Source organism: Aplysia californica, unplaced genomic scaffold (genome assembly GCF_000002075.1).
Source record: "Aplysia californica isolate F4 #8 unplaced genomic scaffold, AplCal3.0 scaffold00154, whole genome shotgun sequence".
NCBI lineage: Eukaryota > Metazoa > Mollusca > Gastropoda > Aplysiida > Aplysiidae > Aplysia > Aplysia californica.
Window position 1 is genome coordinate 1,142,827 of NW_004797424.1, and position 27,266 is coordinate 1,170,092.

The 27,266-nt window shown below is 42.2% G+C and overlaps 2 protein-coding genes across 3 annotated transcripts in view; one reads left to right on the forward strand and one right to left on the reverse strand.

The window, feature by feature from the left end:
- Window positions 1–6,980: 6,980 nt before the first annotated feature.
- Window positions 6,981–8,597, forward strand: LOC118477614. The gene is made up of 2 exons (XM_035969545.1): window positions 6,981–7,327; window positions 8,175–8,597. The coding sequence occupies exons 1-2, from the start codon at window positions 6,981–6,983 to the stop codon at window positions 8,575–8,577; spliced, it is 750 nt and encodes a 249-aa protein (XP_035825438.1). The 3' UTR covers window positions 8,578–8,597.
- Window positions 8,598–22,270: 13,673 nt separating this feature from the next.
- The window catches only part of LOC101864687 (E3 ubiquitin-protein ligase RNF14), a 17,950-nt gene continuing 12,954 nt past the window's right edge, over window positions 22,271–27,266 (reverse strand). The window contains exons 11-12 of one of the 2 annotated variants that reach the window (XM_005097431.3): window positions 26,978–27,244; window positions 23,500–23,584 (exon numbers count right to left, since the gene is read on the reverse strand). In XM_005097431.3, the coding sequence (XP_005097488.1) occupies window positions 26,987–27,244 (258 nt within the window). In that variant the 3' untranslated portion in view covers window positions 23,500–23,584; window positions 26,978–26,986. Of the gene's footprint in view, window positions 23,585–26,977; window positions 27,245–27,266 lie in introns of both variants that reach the window. The other variant, XM_013082000.2, reaches the window with a different exon arrangement.

Here is a 27,266-nt window from a genome sequence, read left to right on the forward strand (position 1 = left end):
ACAAATCAGAAGTCAAATAAGCATATTTTTTAAAAAGGGGAATTCTTTTCACCCCAAAACTTCACTCTATAGCACTAGCAGGCTGACATAAAAATATTTGGCACAGTCTTAATTTCCGAATTTGTGAGGACCTCAAGCAATTTTGGCTACATGTGGCGATTTCAGCTACACATGTGGCAATTTTTTTTTTGAGTTTTGGAGGCTTGGGGCAAGGCTCGTGAATGTGTGGCCTCCTGTACACCAGTCAGTTACCCCTGAGCTCTAGCACGGATGTAAACAGAAGAAAAAGACAAATCAGGTTCTTGGCCAACTGATCGTATAAACTGAGCAGCATTTTAAAGTACTCAAAGGATAAGAAAAATAATGTAAAATGACTGTTTTTACATTTACAACAAGCAAAAATCACACAAAACAGTACAAAACAGGTTTAAAAAAAACCCACTTGGGAAAGACAATGTAGCATCACTGGGATAAGACCTAAATGGTAGGCATTTGTCCTAGTGGGTTGTTATCTTATTGGGAACACAAAATTACGCTTGCGCACAGATGATCTTTTATATAATGTGAGGCATCGTGAAATGAAGGATGGATGACATGCCGCATTTGATCGACATAGACGGCGATGTTTGTCACCACATTCACAATGTCCTCAAGAACCTCACCAATTAACTTGATGGATCTGAACTTCTGAACAGGTTTCTTGATGACATTTTTAATGATTTCAAGTCCAGCCCAGACCTCAAGGAATACCTGAATGACATCTCAAAGATCCTTAACAGTCCTGTCCTTGAAGAGAGTATCCCGCCGATGACTGTCACTATATGACACTAATGAGAGGAAGAGGAGCCTCAAGGAAGCCTTGACTCTATTTTATTTTCCATGGCTGTCCCTAGGAGATAAGGAGTTGTACCAAGACATGAAAACAGACCTAATAAAGGGAAAGGAGAATGGCAAGAGAGAGCTGAGGAACTTTTTTCCAACCCTGGCTGTTAAGGAAGAGGCATCTGATGCTGAGGTGAGAAAGTATCACCTACTTCCATCTAGAGACATCCCCCCTTCAACTGAACTGAGACTTGTTCACTGGTGGGCACATCTACTTGCTGAAGGCGAAACCAGATGGAACTCGACCTATTATTACATGCTCGAAAGGTACTATGAACAGCACCAGGCAGTCACACAAGCTCTGTGCTACATGGGCAGGCTGAGTCTTTGCACTGACGACTCAGAGGTCCAGCTTATGAATACATCCCTAGAGGTTCTGTGGCCATTTGAAGATGTGACAAGAGAATTTTCAGGAGAAGAGTACGTCTCCCTCTCAAAGGTTATCATCCTCTACTGCCACGTTCTGTGCAGAAAAATGAACAGCCAGTCTTCAACACCACCACTTGAACAGAAGCTTCTTGAAAACCAGGACAAGCGATTTTGAGACGCCGAAAACCAAATACCCCTTGCAGCATCTGCTCTCCTTGATTCACGATTTTAAAAAACTATCTTTCTCGTCAGCCGATTCCCTAGAAACAGCCAGCACAAGGCTTGTCGCAGAAATGGCGTCCATCATGCCTGACAAGGACACAGAACACGGCCTGTCAACTGAGACTGAAGACATGTCTGAGCATGACAACTTATGGTTCCAGTTTGATGAACTTGTCACGTCTACAAAGGCAAAGACAACACAGACAGTCAAGACAGAAATCGAAAAAAGGAGATATTTTGAGGATGAAATCATCCCAAGAGGCAACAGCCCGATGGATTATTGGGAACAAAAAGAGAAGTTATTTCCCAGATTATCCAAGCTTGCACAGAAATATTTATGCATTCCTGCATCTTCTATGTCATCGGAACGACTATTTTCGGCTGCAGAGGAGCTTTTTACAATAAATAAACACACATTTGCGAGGTAGCATGGTGAAAGCAGGTGCTCGTCAAAATAAGGTAATTAAGGAATTCCGACTACCGGGGGCTTCCCCCTCTATGGCAAATCTCCAGCTCCAAATACTCGATCATGTAAACAACTTACACCATTGTAACGAGGCTAAGTGGACCTTTTTCATGCTGTACAGCATCTAATGTTTCATAGCAAAAGAGCAAAGAAACAGCGATCTGAAATACCGAGATTTAACCCAAACCCCGTTCTCAGATGGCTGTGAGACAGCTTACACGCCATGTTTAGGTAACATGGTAATAAGAAATGCACCCCACCCAAGATTTGTTGTTCGTGACCTCAAAAGAAAGCATTTGAAAGACTAAGAATCTAAAATCAGAGCCGATTTCCAATACTTTGAGCAAAGAAAAGCACATTGGCACAATAAAGGAAATTTAAAGCTAAGAAAAAACAAAACTAATGGACAAATACAAGAGGAAACAGAAAGAAGAAGGACCTACCAGCGACACCCTCCAACCATCCACACCTTCAGATACTAACAACACACAGAAAAACAATAGACTACGAAATGATGAACACTTATATCCTTAAACTGCAGTCAAGCTAATTCATGGATTAATTCTAATAATAATAATCATAAAAATATGGTTTTCTTTGTCTTATAAAAGGTCATATTGTGCATTATCTGCAGAGGTAGTACTACTCAGGACACAACAGAAAAATGCATTAAAATAATGAAAGAAGAAGAAAATACATTTTATCAGCATTTCCTTACTTTAGAAAAGTCAGCCATTTTCTGAATGACGCTACTGAAAAAGCAAATAAATATTACTACAGTTAAAGCTATTGCAAGATTGGTCATCTTGATACAGTAGTCTCTGCCTAATCGCACGCCATACAAAAGCACGCTCCGCTCAAACACACGCTTCCGTCATAGGGTGGGTTTTTTACAATATAATTTAGACTTACAAACACGCATGGTCTCAATGGACGCTTCGATCTGCGAAACAAGCCAACAGGTAAAGCTTGACAAAGGGCAATTTTCTTTACAGTACAGCCTACACAGCTAGCGCCAACCTGTGTAAGACAAGTCTAGGCAACCGGTTGGCGAGACTACCCCCCTCGCACCGGAAAAACAAAGAGAGTGATGGACAGCATTTTTCACACCTTACTGTACACGAACACGACTGGGCGAGTGTCTTGGGTGACGCAAATTAATATGGCTTTTGAAGGTCACTAAACATGTGTAATGTAGATCTAGGTCTCGAATTGGTCACTGACTTTACATGATGTGATGTTTAGGCATGTGAAACACAACACGCTGGTTTAAGGATAGTCAACTGATCAGCTACGCTTGAAAAACTTGAAACGTACAGGTAAAATAAAGTAGGCTGCTAGTTCTAGGAGAGAGAAAAGTCTCACAGAACGTCAACGCACAAAACTCTAACCCTCGAAATTAAACTCAAAATAATTGAGAATTTACAAACAGGACGAGACCTGAATTTTGCTGAAGCAGCGAGGAAACATGGGGTGTCTTGATCTGTCATTTCGAGATTGTTGGAAAATCGAGCCGAAATTAAAATGGATGGACAGGAAAATAAAAATTTGTCAAGGAAGAGAAAGAAAGCTTTCAAAGAGGAAGATGTTGACAGCGCTCTGAACATTGGCTGAAACCAAAATGCATCCATTCTTAAGGCCAAAACGAAACAACTTGCCTCTGAGATGGGGCATGAATTCCAGCCCTCAGAAGGATGGATCAACTGGTTTAAGAAACGCCATGTGTTTAAATTTCAAGCGCGAACACGGAGAGAAGCTAGCTACCAATATCGGTACCGCCGAACGCACGGAAGACTACAAAACTTGCACAACTACATGACGAGTGCTCACCCAAAGATGTATACAATGCAGATGAAACAGGACTGTTTCATAAAGGTTTCCCCGATACCAGTTACCTTTATAAAGGTGTAGAACTAATTGGGGTTTGGGAGCAGAAAGACTGACTCACTGTACTGACATGCACTAACATGTCAGGAACAGATAAGGGAAAACTGTTAGTCAAAGGGAGAACGCTCAACCATGTGGCTTTCCTAGCGACCTCCCTCGTTGCCTGTAACCTACACTAACTCGGCAAATGCATGGATGACACCAGACATTTTTAAAAAGCATTTATTGTCTTGGGACAAGTCTCTCTGTCTGCAAGGGCGATCAATTCTTCTCCTGCTGGATAACTGCTTGGCACATCCTGACATCCCTTAGCTTACATGCATAAGGCTGGAATTTCTTCCTCCAAGCACCACAGCGACCCTCCAACCGATCGACCAAGGCATCATACGTAATTTCAAGCATCAGTATTGTTCAGCTGTGGACAATGTTATAATTGCTTAACTTGATGTCGACGAAACCAGAAAAAACAGCAGATGTGATTAGCGGTATCACCATCTTGAGGGCGATCTATCTGATGATGCACGACGCCAGAACAAATGTGACACCAGTCACAATCAGAAACTGTTTCCGCAAAGCAGGCTTTGACACCACTGCAGAGGTGGAACAAGTGGATGAGCACTGAACTGTTTAACGAACTCGTAAATGTGGACAGTGATGCCTATGTCAAACCTTGGCTCACAATGTACTAAGGAACACGATGTAAATGTACTTGTTTTTTGTTGTTTTTTTCTTCATATCACGGAGTGTGTCTGATCATTTCCTTGTCATTGATTACATGACTTCATGTCAGGAGGTTAGATAATTATTAAATTATGGGCATGTTCTGAGGACTATGCTGTGCATCTCTTAGTCTTAGTCCTTCTCCGGTAATGAAAAGTATTTTTTTATGAACAAAAGAGATGTCCATTACATTATTATGTATGATGTTGAATGTGCAAACAAATTACACTTTACAAATGAGAAATAAATAAAACAGGATTATACCTTCCCCATATCCCCCCCCCCAAAAAAAAAAATGAATAAAAATATTAAAATAAAACTACGGAAAAAAAATACTAAACCAAAAACAACTCGGTGATAAATAAGATATCAAAGAAATGAGATGTTGAATCACTGGTTGCGTCCCTTCCCACGTTCTACGGGATTCCTGTAAACACACGTTCTCTCCGTGTAAACACATGCTGAGGCGCCCTCCTCAGCACCGTGCGACTAGGCGGAGACTACTGTAATATAAATGAGATCATGAGATGAGAATGAACTGCCACCCACAACAAACATTCACCACACACTGGTGATTTTGTAAAAGAGATCGGAATTTTAAAAAGCCCCTATTTTGAGGACCGACCCTTGAAAATAAAACTATTAAAACCATCACTAAAGATTACTGTCTTTGCATTACATAATTTTACTTTACTAAAAGACATAAATCAATGAAGTCCAGTGCAAACTAAAGACCATCTCATTGTATTTTTCAGGAGAAAAAAACACCAAGATGTACATAAAGCAAAAACAAATTGATTGTCACTAGGTCATGTACATGTTTTTCCGGGATACCTAATCTTTGCTTAAGGTCATGTGCAGGTACAAAAAAAAAAAATCCAGAAAAAACTAATTTCGGGGCAATGTTCTATCATATGACAGTCGAAAACAGCTTGAAAATGCATTAGATAATAGCAATTTATTATATAATCAAGTTTTCTTTACACGAAGAGTTCAAGTACTCAGCATTACTGATTGCTATGGGGATAGTGAAGAAAAAGTGTTAGGTGGACTACTGGAGTAACCCCACCGATGTAATAAATGGTACAAGACAGGTGTTTCTTTTCATGAAAGCAAAGGCTCTTATAAATGGATTGATATGTTACAGACTGCAGAGGAAACCAGCAATAACTGCAAAACAATTTAGAAAAGAAGTATTCGTTTCAGCACTGACAGCAAAACAAGTCCATCATAGATATTAAATGTGTAGATACAGGTTGTGTTACCATGATTTAACCCTCTAGCGTGTGGCCCTGGAGAAACCGGGACTAAAAATAGAACTGCTACGCGTTTAACCCGGGAGAAACTGGATGAGATCTAACCCCGCGCTGTATGGCCAATCAGGCCCATCAAGCGCTTCAAGGATCTCAGCAAGTATTTCCACTGCAAAGACAACCAACCCCAGCCGCAGCATGGACAGGAGGGTTTCGATCCCCTCTTCAAAGTGAGAAATGTTATTAAAACTACGAAGGAGACATTCGTAGTTGAGACTAATCGGTATGCCGATGACTTCATAGCAAGTACAACTTTGAAGCCATCATCCCGGGTTCGAAGATGGGTGCCAACAGATGCCCATGAAATGAGGTGTTTTATCGGCATGTGTTTGCTGATGGGTCTTCTGAAGAAACCGGACATAAACTTGTATTGGTGCACAGACCCGATAATGAGGACCCCTATATTCTCTGCTGTGATGCCGAGGGACCGCTTTTTGTTATTTCTAAAGTTCTGGCACATGAACGACAACAGGAAAATGCCAGCCATAAACGATCCACACCGAGATCATCTACACAAAATCCGCCCCTTGCTGGACCACCTCCTTGTACGGTTTCAATTTATCAAGCGGTGAAAGCCGAGCAGAGACATCGCCATTGACGAGATGCTCATGCTGTGGAGGGGGTGGCTCGTCTTCAAACAATATATTCCACTGAAGAGGGCCACATTCGGCATCAAGTCCTTCCTCTTATGCGACGGGGATAGCTACACCTACCGTTTCCGTGCGTATGCGAGGATGGATGAGAGCACCGCAGCCATCGACAACTTGGTGCCCCTGCTGCTGCTGCATTAGGGCGCACCGGGATAGAGGTTTTCCACCTCATGCTGTTGGGGAAAGGATACTGGCTGTTCATAGACAACTGGTATTCTTCCCCAGACTTGTTCGACGCCCTACACAGTCACAACATCTCCTGCTGAGGTACACTGCGGGCCAACCGTGCTCCACCCTGTCAGCGTCAGGTACCAGTGGTGAAAGGGGAGACGGCGAGTCGGGTAAGTGGAATGCTGCTGGCTCAGAAGTTTTGTGACAAACGGGACGTCTTCATGCTGTCAACATGCCATCCACCTGGCCCGGCAAGGTAACGGAGCGAAGCCTCCTTCTATCCGGGACCACAATGTCAGCATGCGGGCAGTCGATCGCCACGACCAGCTTCTTCAGCCCTATAATGCCACCCGCAAGACCTTGAAATGGCACAAGAAGCTTGGTCTGCGGTTTCTTCAGATTGGCCTCCTGAACACACATCTCATCGCCAAGAAAGCTGGTAACAGTCAAAGTTTTCTGGATTTCCAGAAAGATGTAATTCACAAATTGCTTTTTTCTGGGGCAGCTGCACCTGACAATGGAGATGACCACTCTGTGCCACTGACAGGTAGGCACTTTATCGACCGTGTGCCAGCCACAGCCTGTAAGACAAAGGCCCAGAAGAAGTGCAGAGTGTGTGCATCAAGAAATATTTGGAAGGACATCAGGTACGGTTGTCTGGACTGTATGTATGTGACTCATTCTCAAAAGGTGGGACAGCCAGAGAAGGCATTGAAAACTTTGAGCTTTTTAGACTTTTTCTTATCATATTAGTGTGTTTTCTTTGTTTTAATGGCAAGCTCATATCTTGAATTTATAGTATACATAAAATTGACTGAAACAATATTTTCGATTTTTGGGGGGTTTTCGTTCAAAATCTAAAATAAGACTTTTCCTGCTTCAAATTTTGTTGCACAATCACTACCCAACTTTTGACGGCGTAAAAGAATTATATGGCTGGAGCAATATCATTTGTTTTAGTTGTATACTCAATGGCATATCAGGGATTTTGTTAGGTGGAGAAATTTTGACAAAAAAGCCTAAAGATATTATGTAATCGATGCCGAGAATCCACCGTAACTGACGTTACCAGTTCGGTCATCATGTCTTGATTTTTTGGTTGGATTGTGGAAGCACTGAATGAAATTATTTTTCATCACGAGTTGTCAGAGGTGGACGCGTCACGTCACTCACAATGTAACGTCAGTGACCACTTTTCGTCAACAAAAAACAGTGCAGTGCATGCTTTCTGAAAGAACCCACAGTATGGGATTCCTGTCCGATGGAGCTTCAATTTCTTTGTGCCTGAGCTCCTCTTTGAAAGTGGTGGCACAGAGTTCCCCACGTCGTATGGATACGATAGTAAAAACACGACGTACAGATAGGGTTAAAGTAAAGAGTGCATTGGCACAATAATTGTCATTTACTGCTCTCAGAATACAAAGTTGTAAAGAGAGAAAAGGAGAAATTATCAGCTTCCCCATCACATGACACTTTCTTGACTTTGTCTTTCAGACAACGCCAGAAGGCAAAGGCTGCCGCGACTGCTGACAGCAGTGTGAGGGTGGGAAGGCCTCCAGAGACCCGGGCAGACACCAGAAAGACTGAGGAGTGGCGCGCCAAGAACCGTCTGGCCCAACAGAAGCGGCGCGCCAACATGAGCTCCCAGAAAAAGAGGCGTGAGAGGGAGCGCAACCGGGCTTATTTGCAGCGGAAAAAGGATGCTCAGTTTCCGAAGACCCCACCAGCACGAGAGCCTGCCCCTTCTACAGGAGTGAGTGCATCCACTGTTTCGCGAGTGAAGAAGAGGTTTGGTTGGAAATTGTTGCCTTCTTTGAAGAGTCTTATAAAGTCCCTCTTTAAGAAGAATCCCGAGAAACTTGTACAACAAGGTTTGTCTTATTCCTCCCCCTCATAGTGTCAAACTCCTGGGCCAGATTTGGGTAATTTTTTGAAGAGAAGGAGGGATAGGTCAAGCCTTGTTGTAAAATGACTTTTTGCTGGCTCTGATGTGTCTTCTATGTACAAACGAAGAAAGTTAAAAGATGACGGAGCTGCTTTTTTCCGGGCTCGATCCGTTCACATCCCAGGGAAGCAAGGTGCTACAAAGCACTGGACTCGGAAAATCCTCAGCAGTTCTGTCAAATCTTTGTACAAAGATTTCACTTCAGAGCATGGGCCTCTTATATCGCTGTCGACTTTCTTTTGAAAGAGGCCCAAAAATGTGTTGTCTTTCACAAAGACACCCTTTCAACAATGTCTTTGTGAGATATGTTTAAATCCAATGCTGATTATGAAAGTTGTTAATAATTTTGTATCTTCGACAGTGGACACACTGTCAGAATTAATTAGTTTGACTCTTTGTGGTGAGAATGTTAAGTGTATGCGGCGTGAATGTGATGAATGAGGAGTGAATGCAGTTGATTGTGAGAAAGTAGTTGAGTGGCAGAGATGGGAGCGAGTGAGCAAGAATGGGTCTTCTCGTATAGACCAGGTGAAGAAGAATGGCACTCTACTTGAAATGTGTGAACAGCTCAAGGTTGATTTGGGGAAGTTGCCTCTCCATGATTTTGTTCACAGGTGGCAGAGCTGTGAGTACAGGACTCTGGTAGCAGATGTTCCAAATGGCTGGGCTGTTCTGACTATGGATTTTGCTGAAAACTACTTGTGTCGACAGCAGAACCTGGGAAGCGCAAACACTCAAGCTATGAGTGCCCATAATGTAAAGCAGGCCTGCATATCACCCCTTGCCTCAAAATATACCACTCTTGCAGGGACTATAAGCATGGTTTGAAGAGGAGGCAGCAGCAGCTGGAGTGCACAGACCACCCCCCCCTTTAAGGCCCTCGTTCGCGGGTCTAGGAGGAGAGGAAGGGTGAAAAATCGTCCAAATCATGAAAATATTGATATTGGAGTTAATATTATTTCTGACAGGAAAATAACCCCTCTACTGATTCCACTAGGTCTGAAATTGGAAAAATGGCTAGAAAGTGCCCAAAAAAAGTGCTATTGAGGAGGTGGGGGTCCGCCCAAATTTGCTTTAAAAAATGCAAAAAGGGTTGAAAACCTCCATAGCAACTGGCTTTTTCACCCTGCCGAACCCCACAATCGGCATTTCAAGGCCCGATCGAATGTTTTATCTATACAACTCTACGAATTACCCAGCCCGAGTAATAAGCTCCCGAAATGAACATGTATTCTTTATTTTCATTGGCTGGTTGGGGGCATCGGCTAAATGTGTATCGGTGATTGGTCTCCCATAACACCCCGCGAGGACGCGAGGCGGCGAATTTGCACAACCTGTGAGCAAGTCATCTCTATGAACTACACCTCCAGTAAAACTGACAAAGTGTTCACTGTCATTCGCTGTGTCATTGCGTCTTCATTAGTGAATGGAAGGGGAAATGCTGGCCTGGCAAAGTTTTGTGAAGCTATGGATATGCCTACAGTCCACCACAAGACTTACCTGAATCACCAAAAGAAAATTCACCAGCAGTCAGTCGCCGGCACGGATAAAATTCTTTTGGATACTCGTGATGCTATCACTAAAGCATATCCGGAGCAGGAAGGAAAAGGTATATTGGACATTGACGTTTCCTATGAGGGCAGTTGGCACACTCGGGGACACACTTCGAATTCAGGAGTCGGCTGCGTCATAGAAAACAGAACTGGCCTCGTCGTGGACTTTCAAGTGCTGAGCAAACACAGCCACAAGTGCAAGGCGGTCAGGGCACACCTGGAAGGGAAAGCGTATGAGCGATTTTGGGCTGCTCACAAGGATGAGTGTGACCGTAATCACAGTGGCTCGTCAGGCAATATGGAGCAGAAAGCAGCTGTCATGTTGTGGCAGAGGTCAGAACAGAGGGGCTTCCGTTACCGGAGTGCGGTCTGCCATGGTGATCCAAATACGATCAAGCAGATCAATGAGGTCCAGCCATATGCTGAAAACAGGGTTCAAAAGAGTGCGTGAACCACGTCGCCAAGCACCTTGGAACGGCCCTTAGAAAGCTTGTAGAGGACAAGAAGAAGGTGAAGGTTACCCTCGGGGGGCATGGAAAGGGCAAGCTGACTGAGGCCAAAATCGGGAAGCTCCAGAAATACTACACCAGAGCTGTTGGTTCACACAGCACTGTGGCTGAGATGAAAACGGCAATCTGGACTTCCTTTTACTATTGCTCATCAACAAATACCAAGCCACATCATGACGATTGCCTTAAAGGTACAGAATCCTGGTGTTGTTTTCAGAAGGCAAGGGCCAAGGGGTTGCTGCATCCAGACCACGACAAGCACATGTCAACTTTTATAAGCGAGTCTGTCGCGGAGCACATGGTTCCAGTCTACACCCGCCTGACTGATGACGAGCTGTTGTCCAGATGCACAGGTGGAAACACTCAGAACGCCAATGAAAGTGTTCACTCTGTCATCTGAGCGCGGAGTCCCAAGCATGTTTTAGTTGGTCGACAGACGTTGGAAATTGCGGTAGGACTTGGAGTGGGTGAGTTCAACCAAGGCACTCGGGCAACACACTGCTTTCTCCAAGAACTTGGGACTCGCGATTGGCGTCAACATCAAAAAGTGTGGTTTGCCAAGAGAAGGAAGGACATCAGGAGAACAGCGCAACTTCGGGAGGAGCAGCGGCTTATCGATGCAGAAGGTGGAGAACAGTACTCTGCTGGCGGTTTCTGAATTGGATGGTATATTTGCAATAGTGGGTACCAAAATGCATGTAGTGTGAAGTCGTTTTATGTTGCTTGTAATTGTTTTTTCGTTAATCTAACAGTTAATGGATGTACTCTACTAATTTGCATGATTGGAGCGTCAAATTTTTCTGTGATGTTCAATTTCTTGCATTTTCGTACTTTTCCCTCTTTTTCTCAGTTCATGCTTTTTCTTGGGGGATGGGTTTACAAAGAAGACCATTTCGCAGAAACCAATTGTCAGATTGTCTTGCAATTTGTAGGTATTCCAAACCCGCACGCTAGGAAGGAAGAAATTGGTTGGCTGCATGAAAAAAATAAAAATTTTGTCAGTTTCTAACACCTTGTTTTGTATTTTATTCTGGTTTGACTACAATAAAAATTATACCATGACAATCATTGTTCTTTCATCTTTCTAAAAATGTCTACTTTCATATTGTAAAGCAAAGACTATTGTACAAAAAAACGATCTGAAATACATCGGTAAAATCGGGTTATCGATCCCAGCGGCGGTCATTTTGTTATACTCGAGTCAAGCAAATGCACCGTGCATCAACAGTAATGAACTGAGTAACACCCGGTTTTAGCTAAATAAAAGAAGAGTGATTTCCCTTGAATTTCATACACACACACACACACACACACACACAAGCCATGTGCTTGATGCTACCTATGAGCAGTTGGAGGACCATTTTGAGCGGAGTGGGAGAGGACGCAGACCTACCCTGACTTCTATCCCAACACCAACAAACAGCTATCTTGAAAGAAAGGAGTGACTCGTCTTGGGATATGGTAAGTAAAAAAAATATTGCTGAGAGTGATTGTGGTGTAGACTTCTGGAAGACAGTATACAGTGTCTATAGTGTATAACTTGACTGCATAAAACTCGCTTGATTTGAGTTGATTTTCAGTGGAAGTTGATTCTTCTCTCCAGCCCCAGCCCCTCTTTTCCATTAATACAAACGATGAATTGTTATGTTTAACTTCAATTGAGTCTGTAGTTGACTGTATTATCAATAGGTGGGACAGAGACATTTGTGGCAGGAAGGTTACAAATTCGGCATACCATGTAAGTAGGCGAGAGATCTCAGGTTTGAATCCTGGGACCTGCACTCAACTTTTGTTTATTTTTGTCATATTTTTTTCTCTAATGCTTTGGCAATATCCCTAGCCATCCTTGTTTTGTGGGATGTGTTTTACAGCACCATCAACACATATGTGAGGCCGTCAGGGATTTTCAGTCGCAAGTCGCGCTGACCGCTTTCGAGATATCGGCTTCTAAAGTCAAAATATCGATATTTTATGGAAATTGAGTTTTTGCTTTCATTGTGTTCTTTGTCCATTTTTCTATGTTCTGGTGAAATAAAAATGCTAAAACGAGATATAAATGTGTTCTTTTCTTGTTTTACTGAACCCACTTCATAGGAATTTGAGGACAGTTTTCTCGAAATGTACGCTAATTTCCTTCTGCCGATAGACCACAATGAACATAATTTTTTTCAAGCATTCCTTGCAATAAATATTGAGTATTTGGTATCGTTGGAAAGGTAATTCCTTGTAGTTTTTAACTGCAGGAAGTGCGCATGAATACACACAACAAAGAAGAGTGTAGATCCTATCAATGGTGTTGGTTCTGTTTCAGAGGCAAATACAAATCAGTGTGTAATTCTTTGACGATTCTAGCGACTGGGAGAACAATTGTCAGACATATTTTGCAGTGAGCTGCTTTTTTTAAATAATCAATTTAACCATTGGACATATTGAGTGCTGTTATTGTCCTCGAAACCAAGTGTTTTTAAAAGTTTTCTGTGACCACGCTGAACGCGTTCATTTTTCACTCATTCCGAACTCGATAAGATGGCGTCAGGTCGAGACACGGGCTTAGATCTACAAACTGGATCGACAACAAACAGTGTTACTGGTATAGCACAACAGCTGAACAGATACAATTTCTGTTGTAGCAATGCAGACGATAAGCAGGCCCTTCTTGAACATATCAACGAGTACTTGTCCCGTGAAAGCGATGTGGAACACAGTGACAGTGACTCGGACCCTGAGAACAACCTCCTAGATCTAGACAGGTCTGCTGAATCTGCTGCCACTGCAGGACAACACCCCCCTTCTGATACAGGTAAATTCATTTTGAAGTGCGTAAATCTAGGTCTAATTAATAATAATGACTAGATCTAGATCTACTGCATTAAATGATTGTAAGATTAAAATTTTGAGGGGACCTCTGTGTAATGAGCGGCCACTCTGATAAGTAACTTTTAATGATAGGAAAGGGTCAGGTTTACGTAGGACTAGGGTTCTAGGTTCAAGGTTAGGGATAGGGTTAGGTTAAGTTAGAATAAGGGATTATTTATCTTAATTTATCCCCCTTTCCCCGTGTCTATCGGAGTGGTCGCTCGTTACGAAAGTCCCTCCTACGTTTTAATTAACGAGGACATCAGTTTTGGTTTTTCGTAATTGAGACAAAAGGTGTGTTCCGACTGTGTTGTAATTCTGCTAGCCTAAACAATTGAATGCTACTTTTACTTTTCATAGATCTAGATCTAGTTTATTGGAAATTGTATAACATTAACATCTTGAGTTGATAGATGAGACACAAGAATAGCAATGAAATTAAAATTTAGTGGTGAGATCCAAGTTTAGTCTTAAACACCAGCCCAAAATTCAATTTCAGGACGAAGCGAAGAAAATCCACCTTTTCTAAAACATACCTCAACTCAATACATCATAATAGATTGTTACAGTAAAGCGCTTTGAACCTTATGGGGAAAGTGTTGTGTAGATCCATGAGCAATTCAGAACAATTTTTACCTTTAGTCGATACATCAACATGATTACTGCTTGTCGATTTGTAATGGCACTTGGCTTGTTGGCATAGTGTTCCAGAATGTTGCGACTACCTTTTGCCTTTGTGATTACTTAGAGCACCCTTTCCTGTTCTCTTCATCAGATGATAAAGACGAGGAGCCCGTGATCTTCACTCCCATTGAAAACCTGTCGAGCTTTCTCCCAGGAACTGGACCTAGACCAAAGAATGAGACAGAGCTCACGCCACGAAAGAAGTCTGCGCAGCTTGCTTGCAAGTGCAGCCTTTTCAACGGAAAACCGTGCCGGACAAGATATGCAGAAGAGGAGTTGGACGAGGTGAGGAGTCAGTTCATCGCACTGACTGACCAGGAGTTAGACATGGTGGTGTTGGGAAAGATTGAGTGTGGGATGCACCTTTCCAGTACTACAAAGTGTGCAAGGAGGCGAGAACAGACCGAACGTAAACTTACTCGCACGCATTTTTTTCATCGTGGTGACCCAACTGTCGTGAAATGTTCAAATATATTCATGTAATATCACAGGATAAACTCACAGCGCTTTTGAAGCATTATAAGTCTTCTGGCATTACACCACGCGTTCACAAGAACACCAAGAGGTTGCCCCCAAACACACTGGCCTACAGGGATGTAGAGCGAGTAGTGTTGTTCATCACCAACTATGCTGAGACGCATGCCATTTCGCTACCTGGCCGCACCCCAAAACACTGGAACAGCAACCTCAGACTTTTACCAACGAACTGCACCAAGAAGATGGTGTACGATAAGTATGTCGCCTCTTCAGCACCTGATCAGCGGGTTGCAAGCCTTACTCGGTTTCGGGACGTCTGGAAGAAAATCGTGCCATTCATCAGCACCATGTGGCCAGCTACAGATCTTTGCTGGACTTGTCAGGAAGGAGCTGCTCAGGTTGCAAGGTTCAGAAACTTGTCAGAGGAGCTGAAGTCTGATGCCCTGAGGTCCATGGAACAGCACTTGACCAACGTCACAGCCGAGCGCTCTTATCTGAACAGCATTGTGGGAAAGTCGAAAGAAGCACTTCACGGAGAAAAAAGGACCGTGGGTAAAAACCAAGCATGTTCGCATGACATGACTATGCACTACAGCTTTGACTTTGCACAGCAGGTGCATTTTCCTTCAGACCCCCTCCAGCCTGGACCCATTTATTTTAAGACACCACGAAAATGCGGTCTATTCGGAATTTGTTGCGAAGCAGTTCCGCAGCAGGTAAACTACCTGATTGATGAATCTGTGTGTTGGAAAAGGGGCAAATTGTGTCATCTCCCTCCTCCATCATTTTTTTGAGTTCTATGGTTTGGGGGAGAAGCACCTCCATCTGCATGCAGACAACTGCTCAGGCCAAAACAAAAACTCGGCTATGATGCAATATCCCATGTGGCGTGTGCTGACTGGCTGTCATGATTCTGTTATAATTTCCTTTTTGATTACCGGCCACACGAAGTTCAGCCCCGATGGCTGTTTTGGACTTGTAAAGCACCTGTATCGCAGAACAAAAGTGAACAGCCTGCAGTGTGTTGCTAAAGTTGTGGAGGAATCGTCAGTAGTAAACACAGCCCAGATCGTTGGAACCGGACCGGACAATGTGAACGTCGTTTCATATAAGTGGGACTCATTTCTGGACAAGCATTTCAAAAAGGTAAAAAACATCAAGTCTTTCCAGCATATGACAATCAGCGACACATCTGGTACCGTGGCACTCAAACCTCTCGCCAGCACCTTTTGAAACGTGACACCGAGTTGACCCCACCCTCCTCCCCCCTATCTTACAGCCACAGGGACTTGACAGAAAAAGACAGGACTATCTTTTCAAGGAGATTAGACCTTTTGTTGAGGATTCTTTTAAAAACATTTGCCCAGACCCCGACCAGCCTGTTGTGCAGCTTGCAAAGAGGCCTAGAATTGGGGGCAACGCTGTCGCCGGACAATAAACTAGGAACCTCATGAGAAACAAATTGGATGGATGCTATGCTGCTTTAAATTATTGTGAGTCAGATAGTTTTCTCTTTAATTTCTCTACTACTTTACTGTCAATTCTTTCAAGGCCTACACTATACTTTTCCTGAAAAAAAACCTCTCTTTTATTTTTTTGCTGTACTGGGTATGTTTATTGTTCTGTTATCAAATTATTTGTCTTTTAACTTCAAATGTACTGACTGCTTTTCAAATTCAATAATAGTTTATTTCTTTGCAAAGCTTTTCTTGAAACATAAGCTCTCAAGAAAACAGAATACCGGTAAGGTAAAAATCAGTGGACAGCACATGTGTGCAGTTTTGTGAAATCGCCGCGTTCAATTTTTCCACTTCAGTCACCCACTGCAGGGCTTGACAGAAGAAAAATTAAATAAAAACAACATTTTCTCACTTCATTCTAACTCGAAAATACCCAACATTAACCAATTAAGGTATGTAGGGCAGTGGTATTATGTTTCTGGGTTGTTTTCAATGCAAAATCTCTTGAAATTTTGTTGCTCCAAATTTGAACGAGATTTTCTCAAAAGTTGATCTGCTCAGGTGGTTGTCTTTAAATGCCCATATCTCAGCTTCTAATTGTCCTTTTTTAATTCTGTAAAGACCAGGTTGTTCAGAAATGGATGTAGTTTTTAGAATATCAATATATATCAAAATGTTCAAAGGTCAACTTGGGACTAAAAATCCCTGGTTGCCTCACATATATATGAGATGCATCAGGGGGGAAAAGGATTCTCAAGAGAGTGACAAATGAAGAAAACCAGCGCTATTCTTTTTTTAAAAGGGGAAAAAAGCATAATATGAAAGAAAATTCGAAAGTATAAAAATGAGCAAGCCGAACAAGAGCATCTGCCAACCATCTGTGTTTGTTTCATCGTGATTTCATAGACATCCCTTATTTTCTTTTTGCCATTTCAGGTGACTGAATGGTTTTTAAAGCTCTTTCCGACTGAAGATGGTGTGACTAGAGGACGGGTGGAGCATAAATGCAAGAAGGCCGTGGAAGGGATGAGTGCTTTGACTTCGTCTAATCGAGAGGCCTACTTGTACACACAGGTTGTCTTCACTGATAAAGTGCCAGAGTCTCTTTTGCGACTGGGTCTTACAAGGAACACCTCCCTGACAGCCTGCCCTAATGATTTGTCCTTTTTCAGGACATGCCCATGATTACAAATTAAGTTGCTCTTTCTCTGGAATCATTCTTTATAAAAGAAAACATGCCTCTAACAACAGTTTACAGGTGGATTGGCAAACTTACCTGTACAGCTTTGACAGAAGCTCAGATAAGAAATAAAGTAAGTATAACTTGTAAAACTGGGAAAAAACTTTAAAAAGGCAGTAAAGCTAAATTACAAGAGTATTTATGTAAATCTTTTCTCCAATCTACTACAACTGAATCACAAAAGTCAGTCTCAGCCAAAGATCATGATGAGCTGAAGCAAAGCATTGGGCTTTGTAGAAGTCAAATTAACACCTTAAGAAATGAAAACAATACATTAGTTGAAGAAAAGAAAGTGCTTGTTGAAGAAAAAAAAGTGTTAGTTGAGGAAAAAAAAGATCTCCTTTTGAGTCTTGAAAATGCCAAATCAGACAAGGAAGTCAAACTCTTAGAAAAGACAAACAAAGTTCTAGAATCTGAGTTGAAAACTTTAAAAGAAACCAGAACATACACAGAAAATACCAAATTAAGGAAAGAAAATTGTAGTCTCAAAAGCGAAATGGAAAAACTTGAACAGGACAAGTTAAAGTTGACAACCTCAAGCAACTTCACAGCCATCTCAAAGTTGAAACAGCAACTAAAAATGAACAAACATCAAAAAGTAAGTGGCAATCAAAGTATGAAAAGTTAAAGCAGGTTGAAATGGAATTGCCACTTAGATCTAGTGATAGTGAAGATGATGAGCTTGATTCCGGCATTAACTTAAAAAGAAAACAGAAACAACAGATATTCACTTGAAGTGCGAAAGACGTACATGGCATTGCAGGGTGCAGGTGTCGCTGCGAGCAAATGTAGTGAAGTTGTTGGGATAGTAAGTGAAGGTCTGTTTGATAAAAAGGTGAAAAGTCTTCCTTGTGTCCAATCCGCACTTAATTTTGCAGATCAAGGCCACTGTATTGCAAAGTATCAGGTTGCAGAAAAAATCCTCCAGAGCAATCATGCTACATATGTTAGTGATGGGACCAGCAGGTCCAAGTTGCATTATATGGAGCGGCATGTAGTCCTAGATGATCGATCTGTGTACTCTTTGGAGTTCACAGAAATTGCAACTGATGATGCTAAGTCTATCCTGGAGCAGTCAGTACATGTTTTGGAAGAGCTGACTCATTTGTATTGTGCCAGCTGTGAAGGTGAATCAACTTATGTTGAAAAAGTTAATAAGACTCTCTTTGAGATTCTGACAAAGATCAAATCCCTTATGTCAGACAGAGCGGCGAATATGAAGGCAAGTCTCTTTTCCGAGTACAAATGTGAAAAGGTTGGAACAGCTGAACCTAGCACATTGTTTCTTTTTTGCAATGCCCACTTCTTGTTGGGTCTTTCTTCTGCCGCTGAAAAGTCCTTTGAGGATGAGTTGTGGCTATCTTCCACTCTTGGCTATGACAATCCTTTATCAAAGGAGCTTGTCACACTCTGATTGATCCGCTGTGCTGCAGATGTTTTCGGACCCAGGGGTGATGAGAAATATGGCTCACGCCAAGAGTGGTTGGCATTTTGTGACAGCAAAGGTGTTAAGTCTACTTTTACTAGCTACAGAAGCAATCGCTTCAACAATTTGTTTGAAAATGCCTGTGCTGTGTTATTTCATCGTTAGCACATTGTGGAGTTTTTGTCTAATTTTTGTTCACATTCTAACCAGAAGCTGGTTTCTGTTCTTGCTGATGTTAAGGACAAACATGTTTTGTCGATTGTCTCAGCATTAGTGTCCTTCCATCACTTTGTCACTGGACCGTACTGGATGTTGATGAACAGCAGAAAACCATATGGGGCTTTTCCAAACTATGTTCAACTGATGGACACTGCATTTAACAATATTGAAGCCCAGTCTGATTCAGTACGCCCAGCTGATCTCCCATCAGTGTTTGAGGATTTTAAACTTGTCAACCATGAAGTGGTCTGTGACCTCCATGCTTTTATTTCTGACATGTGTGTCGAAGACTTACAAAGAAGAGCTTTTGTCAGTATTGTTTCTCATTCTCATGTTGTTTTGAAGAACAACTGAATGAATTTCTAGAGGGTGGTATGTTTGGTGGTGACATTGATGGAGAAGTTCTTGTAATTCTTAATAAATGCCCTCTCAACAACCTGACTGGTGAGCAAATTTTTGGGGATTTGGATTTTGACATGAGCAAACGCAGACGGTGCACAACACACCACAGAAGTACAATCAGTATGTGGAAACACAACAATGTCACAGCTTGGCTGAATACAAAAAGTAGGGAAGAACAGGAAGAAATATTTCATCTTGCACTGAAAAACAGTAAATTGCTCAGAAAAGAACACAAAGAAGCTGACTAACTCTTATGCTGCCCACTGTCTTGACCCCTTGCCAGCGACCAACTATTACAAAGAGGTGGTCTGACACTTATCGTGAGGAGATGCAAGCTTTCATCGGATTGCAAATCGCCATGGGTCTCAACCCCAAGCCCAGCATCGACGACTACTGGCGTTCGTTCTGGCTCGTCGACATCCACTTCAAGCAAGTGATGTCAAGGCACCGTTACAAGCTGTTGTCAGCCTTTTTTCACTTCAGGTAAGTAAATGTGGCATAGATCTAATAATTCTAGTGAAATACCCTACTGTAAATCTAGATTTAGTAGATCTAGATCTAGATCAGATCTTTCTAGGCATTCTAGGTTTTACATTAGGCTATGATACACTGGATCTACATTCTAGTTCCAGTTTTTATTAAGTGATACATTCACCACTAGATCTGAGATTAGGTTACCGTTATATACTTTTTTATGTAAATGTTCACCATCTGCTTTTTTTCTCTTTAGTAGGCTACTTTAGGACTAGAGCTAATTATTTGAGATGCAACTGAATGCTGCAGAGGGCTGGCCTTGCTTCCGTTACTTACCATTGTTGATTTGTCTTTCTGTAAATTTGTGAAACTGCTTCACATTGTTCACCTACGAGTTTTGCAAATTTTTTTCCCCCCCTTCCCCCCAATACCCAAAAACTTATGCTTGCTGTTTTCACTGATAACTATTTCTTTTTCTCCAGTGATGCTGCACAGCATGTGGCACGGGGGCAAGCTGGGTACAAGCCACTGCAGAAGATCCAGAACTTCCTTGACCTCATCAGCCCGTCCTTTCTGACTGCCTACTATCCTCACCAGCAAGTCAGCACTGATGAAAGCATGGCCAGATTCACGGGAAGGTGCCACTTCAGACAGTATATGCCGGACAAGCAAACGAAGCGGGGGTTCAAGTACTTCTGCCTGTGTGATTCTGTGTCGTATTACTGCCTTCGCTTCGTATTGTACACAGGTAAGGACTTTTCCCCTCTCCCCGACGGCAAAGCCTTTACCAATCACCTGGTCGAAACCCTCCTTGACGGCTACCTGGATAAGAGCCACATTTTGTTTTGTGACAGTTTTTACAGCTCCCCAGGACTCTTCAGGGAGTTGCAAAATAGACAAACGGGTGCTGTTGGCACTGTGGTGGAGACACGGAAGGGCTTTCCGGAGCAGCTGAAAAAAGCGCATCTTCCCCTCGGAAAGGAGATGATCCTGTCTTTGCCAAAGCTGGCGATCTTGTCGCGACGGCCTGGCATGACACCAAGCGTGTGTGCTTGCTGAGCACCGTCCACAGCAACGGTGTGATGAACAAAAGAATTCGCTTCTCCAAGACTCTCGGAGGATTTCGCGCAGTTCAAAAGCCGATGCTAGCGGAGTCTTACAACAGTTACATGGGTGGGGTGGATCACTTTGACCAGCTCCACAGGAATTACCACTACCCCATAGGAGCTACAAGTGGTACATGGCCTTGTACCACTATGTCAAAGACATGTGCCTCGTCAATGCACACATATTGTACTAAGCGGACGGGGGAACGGACTGCGTCAAAGACTTCAGGTTATCGGAAATTGATGCGCTAGTCAAGCCGTATATGGGCATGCGTCCCGGTTGACCTCGAGCCCAGCCAAACCCCACTGCCGAACGTTTGTCTGCTGCCCAGCTTGGGCATTTCCCGGCTAAATTCGGGGACGCCAAACACCACCCACTGTGCAAAGTTTATTTGTCCATCAAGAAGCGGGCCCAGACAAGGTTTTACTGTCCATAGTGCAACACTGCCTTGTGTGTCGACAGGGAGTGTTTCAGGATTTGGCACACTGCTGCAGACGTCAGGCAGGCGCGGCAGCAGCTGGAGTTGTAGTGCTACTTATTCACTTGGATCAAGCCCACATATTTGGATTATATTTTGTCACAGTGAGTACCTTTAGAATCTTTTGTAGCTACATACACCACAAGCATGCTTTGCAACACTTCAAATTTCTCCCATTCATCCACAACTACAATCCTCAATACATGAACATACACATACATATCGTGTTCTCGATGTTGTGCTTTTTTTCTTTCAGCCTAAGTGTTGTGCTTTCTTTCAGCCTAAGTGTTGTGCTTTTGTTGTGGAGTAAAAAAAAGGATATATTTTTTGGTCAGTTTTCATGTAAATATTACATAATTTATTCAAAACAGCCACCTTTGTCAAGTCACGGGATAAAAATGATAGTGAAATTTCAAATATTATTCAATTCTCCAACAGCCCTGCAAGTTCTATAACAGTAAATTATTATGGTACTGAGTAATTAGCCTTTTTGTGAGACACTCCCAATCCCTCTTTTCGGTCCTCCGTTTTCACCTGTTGGGGTACTTTTTTATAATGTCTCTAGATTGCCACAAAAATCACCCAGCCACCTTTATTTGTACTTTTTTGTAACCAGAAATGGTCAAATCGCATTTTTTGGGCATACTTGTGTGGGTATAGTGTGTTTGTGCTTTTCAAGGAGTGAAGGAAGTGACTTTTCTTGAAATTTCAGGTAAGTGTTACATAATTTATTCAAAATGGCAGTCGTGGAGACATAATCTTTTTTTTTTTTTCACAACAAGAAACCTCATCCACTTGTGCTGCCATCCTGATATTTTCATGGTGGTAAATGCATATGTAATAGAGCAGTTGACATTTTTGTCAACCCACTTGTTTTCTCCTGCCATCCACCCATAATGTTTGTGGAGCCAAGGGTTTTTTCACTCTACTGTATGTGGTGGAAAAGTGTTAATGTTTGTCTAAATACCTGTAAAACTTGAAATTCAGTGTTTGTTCATAGTCCTCTGGGTAAGACTGCTGGCTAAGCACACTCTGCCCAAATACGAAAGGCTCACAGAGAAAACACTTCAACACCGTGAGAGGAAAGCAACATAGAGTGCCAACAAAAGCCTGCACAATGTGCTGTGGCCAGAGTGCCCTAGGCAAAAATTTTCAGGGCTGAGAATGGCATACCCCAAAAAAGGGTGAAAACTAGGGGGTCCGGGGGCATTTTGATAAAAACGAGGCATAAAATAGCTAAGTCTGGTTATTTTGGAAGGGTTTGAGGTCTTATTTGTTACCTTAATTTTTTTAAAAAAATAATAACTACCCAAACACTGCCAAAAAGAAAATAAATCATTACTATACATTATTATCGTCTTTTGTTCAATTCGTTTTTTTATTCTTACTACAACATTATTATAATACGAAACTCGTAAAAAAGGCGGAAGAAGCGTTCGGAAGGGCGGACGGCGGTGTTGCAAAGAGCGGAATTCCAGACCACACAATTTGACTAGCTAGTGGCATAATCAACAAGAGGACCAGTGTGAGCAGAAAGGAAAGGGCAGACTAAGAAAGAAAAGGGAGACAATCTATAAAAAAAGCACGTAAAAAGACTTGAGGAGTTTTTAATTTAACCTCATTTACCAGCACATGACCTTAAGCTAGATATTAGTACACCTCGTGGACTATCTAGTAAAGGAAACAAATGTATTTAAATAAAGAAATAAGGAAACCTCAGACTCGGCTCCTTTGTGCCTGACACCATTGACATCTACATGGGCGGGTCTGCACGCAGCCTACGATGTCAAGCCCACAACGGCACCCCCCACTCATCCACCTCCTCGGCATCGTCAAACTTTCCCTCCTCGTCCTCCTGGGCCCGAGCAGCCTCCTCCTCAGCTATCTGTGCCTCAATGGCCAGCCAGTACTGTTCCTCCTGTTCCATGTCCACTCCCTCAAACAGTTTTTCCGAGCACTTGCCCGGCTGACTGTAGTGACCGTACGGGTTGCTGCGCGAGATGGCCTGCGAACAGAGCCAACAGAAGTGAAGACCACACTTCGTGCATTTCATCTGGTTGCAGCCCAGCGTTTTCTGAGGACAATCATAGAGCATAATATAGAACATCTGAACGTAAATGAAAGAGATGTGTTTTGCATAAATTCAAACTTTTTTAAACAGGACTTGCAATTTTTTTTTTCAAAACCCTATAAGGGACACCTAACATAATTAAATAATTTTACATAACAACAAATTCATTACATTCAGCGGGATTAGTTTTGGTGCAGTTTATGTGATGAAGGATTCAATTTGAAATTCCTAACTGCCGAATCCAGGACAGTCTGGGGATATTCGGGACAGCTGACAAGCTGGTTTAACATAAATTCAAAGATCATAGTGCACATCTAATTTAATAAACTGGAAGATTGGTTCAAGAGTAAAGCTGAAACAAAGCAAGTGGAAGACTGGTTCGTTTTACAGTAAAACTGAAACAATGCACTACATTATATAGTAAGTAGAAAGAAAAGATCACACCAGACTACCCATAAACAGCAAACCCGGTATGACGAGAAGCTGACAAATTAGTAGTGTAGATTGTAAAGCGCAAAAAGCCTGCTGTTGAGCGGGAACTTGCACTAAACAAATGCTATCTATTATCATTAATAACTTATACAAAAGTTTGAACATAAAACTTTTGTGCCATAGTAATATGATCTATTTATGCGTCTTTCAAGAACCATGAAACAAAAAAAAGTCATCCAACAAAACATTTGAGCATTTGACATTAGCACATTGTTCAAAGCTGGTAACAAAGGTTATGAGCACAAATGTATCATGCAGCAAAAAACAAGTCTGCTTCAAACGGCTTGAAGATATTAAAGATAATTTGATCTATAAACTCCAGCAGTTTGTTGGGAGGTATCTCATACAGCTCAAGAGGACCCTGACACGCTGGGTCAAAGAATATTAACTTTTCAATAACATAAATCAGCTCCAAGACAAACACTTCATTATGAAGCACAAGGAAAGATTAAGACCAGCTCAACACTACACAAAGACACATGCAAGAGATAGATTTTAGAAGAAGACTACATCAAAAATACAATTCAATTACAAGTATTTCATAGGACAAAAAATGCATTCTCAAAGTCTTTAGCAAATTTCTAAAAACTTTTCTCCAAAATACCTTTTAAGTCTTAAGCACGCAACATATGGAACTTGGGCAAACATATCACAGTAAACAAAGCAAAAAAAGAAGATCTGGATGTGCACAGGTGTAGATGTATGAAAATCCCAAAGGTGAGATTTGTGGCAGTGTGGGAAACATCAGTCTATGAAAAAAATTCATTCACACATGCTGTGGGTGTAGGTAAAAGAACCATGTCAGAAAAAGCAGCCTTGCCATAGGTGAGAGGTACGAAAAGGCAGAGATCAGGGGTACCATTCAGACCAAGTTGGAACTGGCATTATATTATACAGAATTATTAGTAAAATCAAAAGCTGCTTTTTTGTTTTTGCAAACTGGAACTGAAATAAGTATGTAGCAATCGCTTAGTTGTTTTAATAGTTTTAACACCTTGCCCCCACGGGACGCAGATCGGCAAGGGTAGAAGCCGTCCGTTTTCCCCACGGGACGCCGAGCTGCGGTGGTGCGATATAGCATGTACCGCATCTTTATCCTGGTCCGTGGGGATAAGTGTTGCACGCGCGCGCGCTGCGTGGGTGGAAAGTGTTAAGTAAGCGTTGGCGGTACTTGCAACACAATTAGGTCATACAAATGCTGAAGATTAACGGTGTTACAAACGAGTAACAAACACGGAAAAGAAGGAGAAGAGAATAAAAGGACAACAGAGCAAACTACACCAGAGCGCTCACAAGCTTGGTTGGTACCATGCTCACACTACAGTGACAGATAGTAACCCTAGTTTGAAAGCCCAAATGGGGAGTTTTTTAAATCAGGAGCATGCTGAGATAGACTTTACATGCAAAGATTCCACTTTTCCCCTTTTTCGTATTCGCATTTCTACTTAGGTTCCGACAATTATGTCGCAAACGCCGACATCGGCAGTCGGCGGTGCGCGCGTCGGCGGTCGGCACGAAAACGAAAGTGCCGACGAAGCCGACGGGAGAAAAAGGGGGCGCTGGCAGTCGGCCAAGCCTCGCACTACGCACATTGACTGATACAGGTGGGCCTAGCGATAGCATCGGCCGGTTCACGGGTCGGGTCGCGATTGTCGGATTTCAGACGATTGTCGGCAAACATGCAGGTCTAATTACTTAAAGGGGAGTTAAACACAAACCACATCAAACACAAACAGGTTATTTGGAAAGTGGAAGCAACACACTTTTTTAAAGCCGTGCATACAGCAAATAAAAGCAGGAAGTGATGGGGAACCAGATGGAGATACAGTACATGATTCAGGAAACAAAATATGAATAAGGGAAATGATATTCTGAAATTCTGAAATGCCCATAAATCCCCCCAAAAACACACGAAGCCAATCATAAATTGATGTGGCAGCTACAAATAATATGCGAGACATTGGGACAGGTAACATAAAAATGACCATGAATAATAGGCGGGACTAAATCACAAAATCTTTTTGGGCATCTCAAAATATACTGAACTTTTTTGCACCCTAACAATAGAACTTTCACTTTTTTAAAAGTAAAAATTAGTTTGAGAATGACAATTTGAGATGCATTTTTCTCAGACGTCTATATTTCATCAGTTAATCAGGAAATATTTCAGACAATATGATTCAATACGGTATCCATTACGTCCAAATTTTCTAAAAGAGTGTCAGCAATAATAGAACCGCAATAGTCCTGATCTTATTTTGAAGTCGAGGACTATCAAGCGCATGGTGAATCAGCAACAACAAACAATTTCATAATGATCTACTATTTCATCAGGGTGTAAAGAACTAAAATAAAGCTTTCAGAAGCAGATGTTCTGATGTGGATCATCCATGATGCTACACTGTTTCAACAGGGTATAGAAAGCAACAAAATAAAAATTCCTCGAGGCTTTTACAATTCAAATGAGTACAAGAAGCCACATTATAAAATGTGATGCAAAACAATCCATGATACAGCAGAACACATTTCCATGCTGAAGATGATGTTTAAATGCTTTGCTGAAGCACACGATGATGGGATGAAGCGTAAGCGATGATGTTTCCCAAAAGTAGCTGTTACAATTCAAATGAGTACAAGAAGCCACATTATAAAATGTGATGCAAAACAACCCATGATACAGCAGAACACATTTCCATGATGAAGATGATGTTTAAATGCTTTGCTGAAGCACACGATGATGGGATGAAGCGTAAGCGATGATGTTTCCCAAAAGTAGCAGATAAGCTGATGATGACGATGGGGATGACGATGAAATGACCAAAAATTTGTGTTGTCGGCTTTAACCACAAGAGCAGCAGAACAGCCACTGCGTGTGTGAGTAGGTAGGATAGGTCCCCATCTCACCTGCCTCGGTCACAAATTTGCAAAATCGATCTCATCATCTGAGCTGGAGTCCTCATTGTCATCATCATCATCCGAGGAGAAGAAAAGGTCGGCATCGGGGAAATCGTCATCGTCTATTTCCACCCCCTCGAAAAGCCTGTTGGAACAGGGCGAGGTCGGGTGCTGGTAGTGAGCGTAAGGGTTGCTGCGGGACAGCTCTTGTTGACAGAGCCAGCAGAAGAACGCACGGCACTTTGTACATGTCATCTTGTTACAGCCGTCCTTTTTCTGCACATGGAGGCCAGAGGGG